This window comes from Carettochelys insculpta, chromosome 3 (genome assembly GCF_033958435.1).
Source record: "Carettochelys insculpta isolate YL-2023 chromosome 3, ASM3395843v1, whole genome shotgun sequence".
Lineage (NCBI taxonomy): Eukaryota > Metazoa > Chordata > Testudines > Carettochelyidae > Carettochelys > Carettochelys insculpta.
In genome coordinates, this window is record NC_134139.1 from 51,021,617 (window position 1) to 51,034,182 (window position 12,566).

General features: G+C 44.8%; 1 protein-coding gene across 1 annotated transcript in view; it reads left to right on the forward strand.

Annotated features, from left to right (window-relative positions):
* The first annotated feature begins 5,295 nt into the window (after positions 1–5,295).
* Positions 5,296–12,566, forward strand: part of PLB1 (phospholipase B1) — a 130,953-nt gene continuing 123,682 nt past the window's right edge. The window contains exons 1-5 of the mRNA XM_074988405.1: positions 5,296–5,346; positions 8,593–8,656; positions 9,487–9,545; positions 10,589–10,629; positions 12,011–12,054. Of these exons, the coding sequence (XP_074844506.1) occupies positions 5,296–5,346; positions 8,593–8,656; positions 9,487–9,545; positions 10,589–10,629; positions 12,011–12,054 (259 nt within the window). The remainder of the gene's footprint in view (positions 5,347–8,592; positions 8,657–9,486; positions 9,546–10,588; positions 10,630–12,010; positions 12,055–12,566) is intronic.

Below are 12,566 nucleotides of genomic sequence, written 5' to 3' on the forward strand. Positions count from 1 at the left end.
TGGAAGTTTTCTTTGCTCCCATCTTAATCACTTAACCTGCAAATCTTTTTCATCCTCCAGAAGTTACTGGGATTGCTGCTGTCAGTGTGTGGAATTTAGGATAATGTGTGATTGTTGTGACTTAGTTTCAATCAGGCCCTTACACTGAGAGAGAACTCTAGTGTGGCTATAGGCTCTACACCGGGGAGGGGTGGGGAACCTTTTTTGGGTTGGGGCCACGGATCCACAGGAAAATCAGTCAGGGCCATTTGCAGGTGAGAAGCAAACACAAAACAAAGTAAAAACATCTTCACAAATGTGGCCCCCAACTGAGGCTAGTTGATTCTGTGGGATCCCTCAGGCTCTGGAGTGGGGCCAGAAATGAGGGGGTCCGTTCCTGGGAAGAGGCTTCTGGGAAGCTGGGTTGGAAGTAAGGTGCAGGATTGAGCTTGGAGTGTGGGGTCTGGTTGGGAGGTAGGAGGCAAGAATGAGTTGTGAGTGGGTAGTCTGGGTGGGAGGGAGGATGAAGGACCAGGGTGGGGCAGGAGGGAGGGTCCATGCTGAATAATGACCCAATTATTCTATGTGATATTAAGCAATGCAGGCGATTGCTCTCGCATTTAAATTACAGGATATTTGATTTTATCAATAACTTGGGAAGGGCTGATTTTTCACTTGCATAACACCATATTTTTTTTTTGTTCTTTAAATGAAATACTAGGTGCAATTAAAATTACGCAAATGCATTTAATTACTCTTTAGTATCCTGAGATGATGGAGTAAGATAATTTATGTTAGCTAAACAGTATTGCTGAAGAGGTGAGCCAGAGAGGAGAAGGGGGCCCAAAGTCATATCTTTCATGACTCCAAGAACAGCTAGTTTTGTCTGTTTTCATATGTGTGGAAGTCTTTGAGACCCCACAGATTGGTGGGGACATGCGGAGTGAAGAGAGAGAAAGAGGTCCCATGGCTGGAGCATTAGCCTAGAAGTTGGGAAACCTGTGTTCAAGTTCCTGTTCCAACACAGACGTCCCAAGTGACCTTGGAGAAAGTCACTTTGCCTCTCTCTGCTGAATTTCCCCATTGCGGGGGTAATAGTAGTGCCCTGCCTCACACGGGTGTCCTGAGAATAAATATATTAGAGACCTGAGGCACTCATATACTAAGGCAATGTGGGGGCATCTAAGATGTCTGGGTGAGAGAACTCTTCTCGCGCAACCAGACAATGCCCTGCCAACAGGGCAGAAGCCCTTTGGCGTGCACAGAGATGGACGCAGTGCATATCTCCACTGCAATCAGAAGCGTGAATGAAGCATGTGTAGACATACACAACCTGGCTTTCATCTGTCTAGCCTAAATACGGATAGCAGTGAAGCTGTGACAGCATGGGGCAGCTGCTTGAGTAGGTGCCCATGTTCCCACTCAGGCACAGTTGTAAAGCACATGCTGCTGTGACTTCACTGCTGTTATTATTCAAGTTACATCACATCTATTTCACTTACATCTACATTGACTGCAGTCACACTTTGGACATAGCCTGCAGTATACCTGTTCTCGGGTATACCTCAGACTCCAAGAGGTACCAATCACTACTGGTTGAACATCTCTCAGCTGGCACCTTTGGGACCTGAGCAGTGCTGGATGAGAGAATTTGCCAGGCAGTGGGAGGCCAATATTTTCTAACACATTACCGAAAATTTCATTGCTGTGTGGGCTCTTAGAAGACATTTAGCGGTAAATTGTGGCTGAATAACAGCACAGAACACTGAGAGACAAGACTGGTGGATGTAAACAAACTTTATGGGATTTTGGGAAACTTGGCCACACCCCTGGCAAGTGGCTGTCCAGCTAACTAAAATCATTCTGGATTACAGATGTTGCTGGACAAAAGAGTTCCAGAGTAGAAAGGTTCAACCTATATCAATAACTTCCTGGAACAATCTAAATAAAACAAACCTAAGATTAAATTTGTTTACTAAACACCTCTTAGAAACTTGGCATTTAGCAAATTGCTAATCAACCTTTTAAGAGGAGGTTTGCAGGTCTATCTTTGGCATAGAGAGGGTCAATAATTCATAACTGTTTTATGGGCTTGTATTTTATTCCTATGAACACTGATGAGACCTTGTATTGCTGCGGGAGCTAATGGCCTAAGCTGTAATTACGTAACATATACGGAACAAAGAGAACACCGTAATTCTAATGCCATGCACTGTCATTCTGAAAATGTCACAATGAAAATGTGTGACTCCCTATTGCAGTAATACAATCTCAAAGCAACTTGATCAGAAAAAGGAAAAAATTTGTACAAGATCAAGCAAATCTTTTTTAGCTTCTCTTTCTCCTAATTTTCCCCATGCTGCTGTTTATACTTGGGATAGTCTTCAATTGCCTGGGATGAGAGTGAACTGCAGAAGAAGTGTTTCATGAAGACAGGCAGCTCTCCCTGTGCCTTTAGTAGAGGAGGAGGTAGCTGTATCTCCCTGGCCTCGCCCCACCTTACTTTAAGTCCTAGATCCAATGATGTTTAAAGTACAGTGCACATCTTTTTTTTTTGAAATAGAGCCCTGAGCTATTATCCTTATCATGTTAATTCTATGAATGCGCTTACAAAGGCGAGGAAGCCAATAAAGTTTATGACTGCTCAATGAGCAGTTTTGCTAAAGTATAAGAGCAGGAGGAAGGCTGACATCCCCTCCATCTCCCTCTCCTGCCTTAAAGCCCAACTGATGGCTCTCCTGGAATATTCATTTCTCAATGAACTAACCATGAAGCTGCTATCAAAGCTGTTCTTCCTTTGGCTTCTCCCTTTGAAAGGTAAGGTTTTGGACTTCGAAAAGTCTTGTTTGAAAATGTGAGGAAGCTGCTATTTTTCTCATGCTTGAAGTGCAAATGTCAAGTGAAAAAGCAGAGGGGCTTTCAAAGCAGGAAGATGAATGGTACAATCTGTGTGTATGACACTAGATCACACGCATGGCAGGGGTTAGTGTTGGTCATCTTAGACAAAGGTGCACAATACCTGATAGTGTATGGATATGGATTATTCTGGAGATTGAACTCCAGATCACATTCCTTTGTAGCACTGAAACTTCCAGGACAGAAGACCAGCACCAAATGGGCAGGCAGTACCTAATTCTTGTACCTTTTGTGGAAGCAGGCCTCATTGTCTCCATGTTTTGGTTCATCAGCTGCAAAATGTGCAGAAAAATAATTCCTCTGTCATGTCTACTTAAAATGTAAGTTGCTCAGGGCAGGAACTGCATATCTCACTGTGTGTGCACATAATGCTGACCTTGGTTAGGGACCTGAGGCCAAAAAGGGGACAAAGGGCACGCTAGGAAAAAAATGTTATATCCCAACATGCTAAGTAGTACAGTGAAAATAATGTGTGGATGGAACCAAAAGCAGGTTAAGTACATGAAAACTTCCAAAAAAGATTGGTCAAAGTTATATAAAAGAATTCATGCTTTTAGGTGTAATGCCCTTATATTTGTCCAAGAATGTGGATGGAGAGCTAGACTAACACAAGTCTGCAGCTGAGGCTATATCTACACTAACCGGGAAGAGTGACCTGCTGAGGGTCGCTCTTCTGGGGTTTGAGTTCATGCATCTGGGAGGGACGTGCAAAATGGACCTATCAGAGGTTGGCATTGACCCTGTACTCACAAGAAGTAAGGAAAGTTGACGGGAGAAACTCTCCTGTCAAGCTCCTTCAGTGAGGACGGTCAGGTAAATCAATTGCAGATACACTGGTTCTAGCCACACAACTGCCACAGGTAGAATTGCATATCTGCAATTGACTTTTTTCCCTAGTTTAGATGTAATCAGAGAGGAAACCCCAGATTTGCCTCTGAACTCGAAAATAAGATTGTGCCAAACACAGCAAGACTCCCAAAACAGGCATCAGCAGCCAGGGACATGGGCAGTAGCTTGGAAATTCAGACATCTGACTTCTATTCCCTGCTTTATTATCATTTGGGCAAAACAGGGTGATGCTGCGTGTCTCAGTTTCCCCCTTTTGTAAAATGGAACCCTCCTTGGCAAAGTAGTTTGTGATCAACACGTGAAAAGCATTATGTGAGATTGACTAGTGCTTAAGACAGGGAGGTGGTTCTGAATGCCCCTGAGTGGTTGGAAAGTTGAGATATGGATCTACCTAGACACAAACTTTGCGGCTAACCCCTATCTCCCCTATTAGAGCAAACCAAAACCATTTATCCCATGTAACCTGTTGCCACCTGCATGCAGGAAAATTTCAATGACAAACTGTTCTATATTAAAAAAAAAAAAAAAGTTAATTGAAATAGAAATGAATGTAGATGCAGTTGGGAAAGAGGACACTCTAGTTCTCTCTGGCTTTTCAGAAACTCCATCCATCAATGCTCGTCAGCAGCAGATGATGTTTCAAGTATTATGTGACCAAACTTTCATTGCCTAACCACACCCTCGTGGCATGACAGTGTTGCTTGCTGATGGTAAGAGTGGTAGCCATGTTAGTCTGGGTCTGTAACATGCATCTGATGAAGTGAGTCTGTGCTCACGAAAGCTCATGCTCAAAACTTTTCTGTTAGTCTATAAGATGCCACAGGACCCTTTGTTGCTGTGACAGTCTTATGTAAATTACTCCTTTTTTAGGAGTTATACAATATACCCCTTTGAAAAGTTAATCTAACTATTCTGAATGCGTGCAGAATAAACAACCAAAGACGTCTCATAATGTCATATGTAAATTAAAGGCCGACTCAGACATTGGTATGTATTCTGGGTTGGAAATCTCACTCGAGAGAATTATTTATTTAACCCATGCCCTAGGTGCTCATTGCACTTTACAAAACAAACAAAACAAGTCCCTGCCCTGAGGCACTTATAATTAAATTGAAGCAAAACACAGCAAGGACTGTGATAAGTAATATGTGGTGGCGCTGAAGAGGACAAAGGATACAAAAGCTAATAAGGTCTGTTACGTACACAGATCGTAAAGTTCAGAGATGTGATCCTCAGCTGGTGTAAACTGGCTTTCCACCATTGATTTTAATAGTTGCATAGAATACATACATAGGATGGTTACATCCACAGAAGCTATTGCCCGTTAGGTTTAAAAACTGAGGATATAACATTTGGCGTGGAGTCATGGGGCACTGGGGTGGAGATCAGCTTTGGAACGGGTGTGAGAGAAGAGATGAAACTCTCTTTGAGAAATGACACATTTAATTGGATTGCTGTCTACTGAGGGGTTAATGCATGGTGGCAAAGAGTGAAACGCATCCATTCATAATAGGTTGTTTGATTCCCTCCTTTTCCTTCCCCAAAGGAGGAATGCATCCCCTGATGGAAAGTAACTACCTGAAGGAGCAAAAGAAGCTGGAGGTAAGTTCCTGGCATGAGGAAATCTTTAGTTTTTTCAGTGTTTAATACCATACCTACCCCCATCTCATGTAACTGCTGCACTGTTCTGATGTAAGCCAAGAGGGAGCACAAAGCCAGTGGTCTGGATTATTAGCTGTTGTGCAGAATTAAATGCAACAGAAAGAATTACTCTTTATGTTACACAAATGCTAGATCTGACCCTACAAAGTCAGGAAATTCCAAGGCTGCTTGGGTGAGGCTGACAGCACCACCAATTTCTTACACATCTCATTGTTAGACACTGCTTGTAATGGCTTACAACTGCCAATTGGGATCTGTTTGGACTGAGATTTCAATGTTGCGTATCTGCTGTAGGCAAAATCTGTTGGCAAAATTTCAACCAAAATGGTTCAGCCATTTCCAAGAACAAGGCTAAATTGTGTCTCTTTCATCTTAAAAAAAACAAACAAAAACGTCAAATGCCCCTCCCCCAACAGAACAAAACAATCCCCCCCACCCCGCTTGAGACCTTTACTTTGAAATGCTGTAGCACCCCGATGCTTTTGGAGCAGGGCCCTGAAATTTGGTGGAAGTGGGGGCGGGAAAAGTAGCCTTTGTGTACAGGATATGTCTTTTGCCACCCGCTTCCAAACCCACCTGAATTTGCCCAAGGCATTAAGTCTTGGACAATAATGCAGTTTGCACACACTCTTACTAAATCTCAACAACTAAAATCTGAGGTGATTCTGTTCTCAGTGAGCACAGACGAGCCTCCCAGCTCCCATGTGTGACTTGGCTGTGCATGTGCTCTCCCCACACGCAGCAAGTGAGCATGCTCCTGCTCAAAAGGACTAAGGAGAACTAAGAGCCTGTCCCTCCTGTGGTCTCCATTCCCCCTTCTCCCACACTGTCACTCAGTGTGAGGAGGGAGCCATCTGAGTATGTTGTATTTTTGGTTTGCCATAAGCTATGGCTAGGCCATTGTTCTGCCTGCCTGCCAGTAGAGTTCTCTCTCTCAGGAGCTGTAATATCACAATTAGCTTTGCAGGGGGAATACTGAGATCAGACAAGGAGCTGGGGGAAAGACTGGGACTAGGAACCAGTATGGGAGAGAACAGGGGCAGTGGAGAGGAGAGCCTTCTCTGACAAGGAGCAGGGGGCAAGCTGGGACAAGAAGCCTGGAAGAAGTTGAGGGTGGGGAACCTGTGTTTGGATGAGGCACCTGGGGAGTGATGCTAGGAGTGGGAACCAGTTGTGGGGTAGAGATAGGGAGATACGGGCAAACCTTATGTCTGGCATTCCCTAACTTTTGGGTTTGGTACCTTAATCTTTTAACTTAGGTATTTTTGCATAATAAATTTGTTACCTGAAACAACTTTCGATGGACCCTTGGTTTATAGCATCATACTGCATTTCTGAAAGCCTATCAAATAGCTATAGATGAAACTCATCTTTGTCCAGAAGGCTGGACAAAATCTGTGCACTACCTCAGTCCTCAGACATGATTTAGGTGTTGCACAGATTTTGTGCTGGCCCTTTGTGCATTGGTGAAGTACACCTTATACAAATACCCTATAATGCTGCCCTAGACCCACCGGCTCACTAACTCTGCAGGAGGCTGGAGGACTCACTCCAGTAATGAACTGGGGTCACACTTGTGCAAATTCCATGGCTGTCAGCAAAAAGCTGAATCTGAGGACTTTCACCTTGAACTGCTGCCATTCCTAATGTGCAGATTACTCCCAGGGATGAAACTAATAAGGTTCTATAGAATTTTTTCCTACAAGTTACCGAACGATCTTTGGAACCATCCTACAGAATTGTGTAGCAGGGTGTTACTTTTATTTTAGACTCCCTCGTTGCAGTGTGTCCCATATGGTGTCCCTTGGAACCGCAGGGTTCTGCGAAGTGAAAATAAGGGTTCTGCGAGAAAATTCCATGGTGGCTCCAGAGCTGCCACTGACTCCCCTGAGGCTCCCTGCCCTGCCGCTGCTGAAACAGTGGAACACATTTAATTGGTTTAATGGGTCGGTCTGACCATTAAACCAATTAAATTTGGTTCCACTCTTCTAGCAGCAGCAAGACAGAGAGCTGCAGAGAACCCCTTACTCACCCTGCTACTCATCCCTCCAAACTGCAGGGCTGCTGTGAATGGAGATGCCATGGCCCCTGCTCCCCAGCCACGGTAGCTCTGTGCTGGGCTGGTTCTGCCTCTTCTTGGCACTAGTGCAGATCTGGATTCAGAGAGGGCCCTTGGGGCTGTGGCCCAGGCTGTAGCTGGAACAGCCCCTGTGTTCTGGGCCAGCCCTTCTGTGGGCTGGGGGAGGCAGTCGGCACCCTGCCATTCCCTCCCCCTCGCTGGAGTTGTGTCCCCAAGGAGGGAAGCCCTGCTATCCTAGTGGCCACACCCCGCCGGTGGGCATGGCTTGACTCAGCCCCATCAGTGGAACACCTCCACACCAGCCTTCCTTCCACTGGGCACACATGGCTGCCTGGCATAGACTCCTCAGCCAGTGTCACAGATGGGTTAGTCCCTGGGGCTGTTTTGGTGCGGACGCAGGCTAACTCTGGGGTGGTGGGGCCAGGTTTGGGGCTGAGAGGGGTTAAGCCTGGGGACGGAGGGGTGGGTTTCAGGGCTGAGGCAGGTAAAGCCTAGAGATGGGAGGCAGGTTTGGGGGGCGTAGAGCCTGGGAATGGGGTTCTACAAAATTCTTGCATATTTAAAAGGGTTCCATGGCCAAGTAAACTGGGGAAACACTGCCTTAGTGTGAGAGGGTATGCCTGCACTCTAATTAAAACCCATGGCTGGCCTGTGCAAGCTGGCTAGGGCTTGGGCTAGGTGGCTGTGTTAATTGTTTATGTTTGGGCTTAGACTGGTGCCTGGGATCTAAGACCTTGCAAAATGGAAGGATCCCTGAGCCTACACATCTATACCACAGTTAAATGGCTCTTTAGCCCTAGCCCCAGTCAACTGGCATGGCCCAGCCCTGAGTGCCTAATTACAGCTGTAGACCTTCCCAGGGAGTCATTGTATTGAATGGGCCATTAAGTCTGTTTAGTTTTATCTGTGTCTCCAAGGGTGAGGCAAATTGGTGGGGCCATTGGCGGGGCAGGGGTGGGGAGAAATGGGGAATCTGGCATTGCCACTGGCCATTCTGTAACCCCCTGATGAATAGAGCTCTTCAGGACTTTTTATTTAACTCATTACCCCAGCTCTAAATTCCCTTGTGAAAAAGACCTCAAAACTCTCTCTGTTTGGTGTTACAGCCTTTGAGATGGTCCCAGTTTCCATGTGAGCTAGAGGAGCTGCCTCATTCTCCTTCATTTTCAGGTTTGTGTTTAGAAATCATCCTCTTGGAGGATTTTCCTGCTCTAAATATGTAGGCAGATGCAGTTCTGGTCTACACTACAGAGCTAGGCCTGCATAAGCTGCCTGGTCCATCTAACCACAGGCGTCTTTCTTTAAGTTTGACTCCTGCAAATATAAGTGCCTCTCTACGCTAATGTAGTAAAAACACATCTCTGAGCAGTGTAGAATCACACAATGTAATAAGGGCAACACAGTGTCAGTGCTGCTTGAATCAGCCCTTAGTAACTTCCAAGAGCCATCCCACAATGTCCCCATGCAGGCAATACAATTGATTCCAGTGCTCCTGGAGAGGACCTGGACCGTTGTTGCAAACCAAGCATGGGCACACACAACTGATTTAATAATAGTGGTGGCTGTAAGCTGAAGTAAATTAGTTCGGTGTAATTTTGTAGCGCAGACTGAGCTATGGGTTGAGTTTGAGTCTGGGAGCTATGAATTTCTACTTTCTAATCCAGCCTGTAATAATGGGACAAGTGACCTTACAAGTCTGCCTCCATTTTTCCTGCCCTGTGTTGGGGATACTGATGCCTCGCAGGAGTGTTGTGTGAGCTCTTATTTGCAAAATATTTTGAGGTCCAAGGAGTCTATGGGAGTTAGGCACCCAAATCTCAGTGAAATTCCATGGGTATTGGGAGGTGAATTGAATTCGGCTGCTTTAAAACTTTGATCTGAAAAGCCCAATATAAATGCCAATAATGTTTATAATTTTTCAGTTTTCACACTGGAGAGTATAATTATTTTTTTCAAAGCCCTGATCTTTCTTACCTGGAGTCCTTGATTTATCTCTGCAGTTCATACTCTGAGGCCGTCTGACATTAAAGCAATGGCTGACATAGGAATTTTGACAATTGTAAGTATGAGAGTGTGGTGTGTTGACTATAACACCTCACCTTTAAGACCTCAGCCCTGTTTCTGCTGAAATTCATAACAACCCCCACACTGAGCTGATTGGTGCAGAATGTGAGCCCTAATTAAGATCTGTACTTGCTGGTGGTGTGATCAAGACTCACAACTTTTTATAAGTATTAAAAGTTTCTGTGAATGGTGGCTAGAGGTAGCTCATATTTACCACAAGATAGTTCTGATTTATCAATACTCCATGGATTTTATGCTGGAGGACGTGCAATCATGGTCTATAAGGACCTGCACAGGAAGAAGGTATTTTATTACAGGACTCTTTAAAGTTGCAGAAATAGGCACATCAAAAGTCCAACAGCTGGAAAATGTAGCTAAAAATGTCAACTGGGAATGAAGTCAGTAACTAGTGGAACAGGCTACCAAGGGGTGTGGTAAAGTTTCCATCACATTAAGTCTTTGAATAGAGATTTGATGCCTATCTAAAAGGGATGCTCTGGTTCAACCACAGAGTTAGGGGCTCTCCCTGGGTGAAATTATTTGCCCTGTGCTATGCAAGTGCACAGCCTAGATAATCTTACTTGTCCTTTCTGGCCTTAAAAAATCTGAATATAAATCTATAGAAGAGAGTTGGACCCAATCAGGAACGTTCAGGCACAATTCCCTTCAGCTTTAGGGGAGCTTGGTTCCATATCTGGATCAAAACTGTATAGCCTAGACCCATAATTACAAAGTAACAAAGACTCCCATAGGGTTTAAAAAGCAATCCTGTCCAGCCATTAAAAAGCAAGGCATTTCATCCACTGAACCTCTTTTCATACATAATTTGGACCATTAGACTGTATCAAGGAAATAGTCTCCAAACTGTAAGAGAACACAGTGCAATAAGGAAACCCTAATTATGTGCTGCAATTTAAAATGCAATGGAGGAAAAAAAGGCTATTAACCACGGTGGTTATCTAAAACATAAACCCGTAGCATGATAGTCTAGTATCTCCTTTCCTAATGGCACTTTAACTGTACCATGCTTATCAACAGGTTCCAGATTCTAGGCTGGATCATGAAGATTCACTCCTAAGGTAAGAGCGAATTTGATGATGTCAGTTTACACAGCCATACATGGCAGGGATGAGGACCAGATTCTAAACTCAGAATTACCCAGTTTTCATCCCAGCTGCAAAAATGTTCTTGTGCAGGGGCAGGGTACAGGTCTTCTCGCAAAATTAGAATTGGAGCCATTATGTCCCTAGTCATCCTTCGTTATCACACAGAGCTTTGGCGAAGAAAGAGTACATTTTATCTCTGGATGTCAGATGCTTTATCAATGTTGATTAAACCTCATATGATGAAGCCGTATAATCAGTGGTATCATCCCCTGCTAACAGATGGGATAATAGAGAGGGGACTTGCCCCCAAATCATACAGGGAACTATTATCAGAGTGAAGAGAGGAATCCCTGAGTTGTGTTGCCTAGACGCCTGCACTAACCCCTAGGCAACATTCCATGGATTCTGGAATGACATCCGCTGCTCCTTGGCTGTGTTTTATGCTATTGTATTTCCACTCATCAAGCTGGTTAAATCACTTGTAAAATAAAGGGTCTGATTCTCAGCTGGTCAAATCTACGTACGTCTATTGCAGTCACCAGAGCTTTGGTTATTTACACCAGCCAAAGTTTTGGCCTTACATAAAAACAGACTAAAATTTAAAAATGATACTTCTAACTGTGCATTTAAGAACCGACATGCCCATTGGCGTGTGCTGTTGCAGGGTACTGGGCTCTGAATGATTACTTTACATACATAAATGCAACTACTTGCATGCACGCTGTTTGTATAAATGCTTAGCAGGGGGGTTTGGGTTTGATGGGAACAGGCCCACCAACGGGTAAGAGGTGCAAGAGTGGCAGTTGCATAGGAGCCAAGAATTTCAACTGCTGGAGCAGTAGCATTGTTGTCTGGTAACTCTGGGCCCCTTGGAAATGCTGTGGGAGTGTCACTCTGCCACTCTGTGTGGCTTCTGAGGGCTGGAGGGGGACCCAGCACTATACTCTGGGTGGCCTTAAGAGCTGACTGCCATAGGCCCTGACCCTTTTGCTTGAGGCTCTGCCCTACCAGAGATGTGGAACCAGGCCCCGCCATACCTGGCTCCAGGGCCCATGGTGGCGAATGGTCCTGCCCAATGGGAATAAGGTTGATAGTTACAAACAAATACTGCTAGGAAAGAATAGACAGTTACTCCTTCCTTTACCTTTATGCTAAGCCCTGCAAGCAGCATTCCATTTTAACTGACCAACAGCAGATGGCATTACTAAAATCTAGGGAACACGGGGGGACAGGTCCCACTTTGATGGGGAATGAGGTTTAGGGATCTCATCAGCTGTTAGAAGAAGCACAGGAGAAATGACTTTGGGGCTATCACATCTGAGAAATGCAATGCAGATTTTTTTTCTATTTATAGCTCGGAAAGGATCCTCCTTCGGGAGAGCATGGAAACTCTAGCAGGTTTGTCTTGCAGTGGTGTTCTCCACATTGAATGCTAAGGAGATCCATTGCCAGTTATCATTAAAATTGTGGTTGGCCTTGCAGTTGTGCTAGGCCCTTTACAGAGGGTGCAGCATCAGTGCATGATGCAGCCATAGATGGGGTGGTATAAGAGAGCACCGCTCTGGAGGCACAACACGCATCTCTGGAAATGCAAGGGAATCACATAGACTAGCTCCCCAGTGACCTCTCCAACTAACATTTTGGAGAGCACTGACTTACTCTGGAGAATGTTGTAGCCATGACTCCGTGGGCGTTGAGGAGATTGCGTACCATGGGGATTAGGGAGAATATTCAGTCATCTTCACAGAATCTTCACCCTAGCACGTTAATGTCTCCATTTTCCATGGGTGCAAATGGGACTCTTTTTTTTTCATCTTGGAAATTTCTTCCAGTGCTGGGGGAAGTTGGTTGTATGTGTTCCCTGGAAGTGGCCTTTATTCCATGTACTGTCCAATGGCTGCCTAAATCTA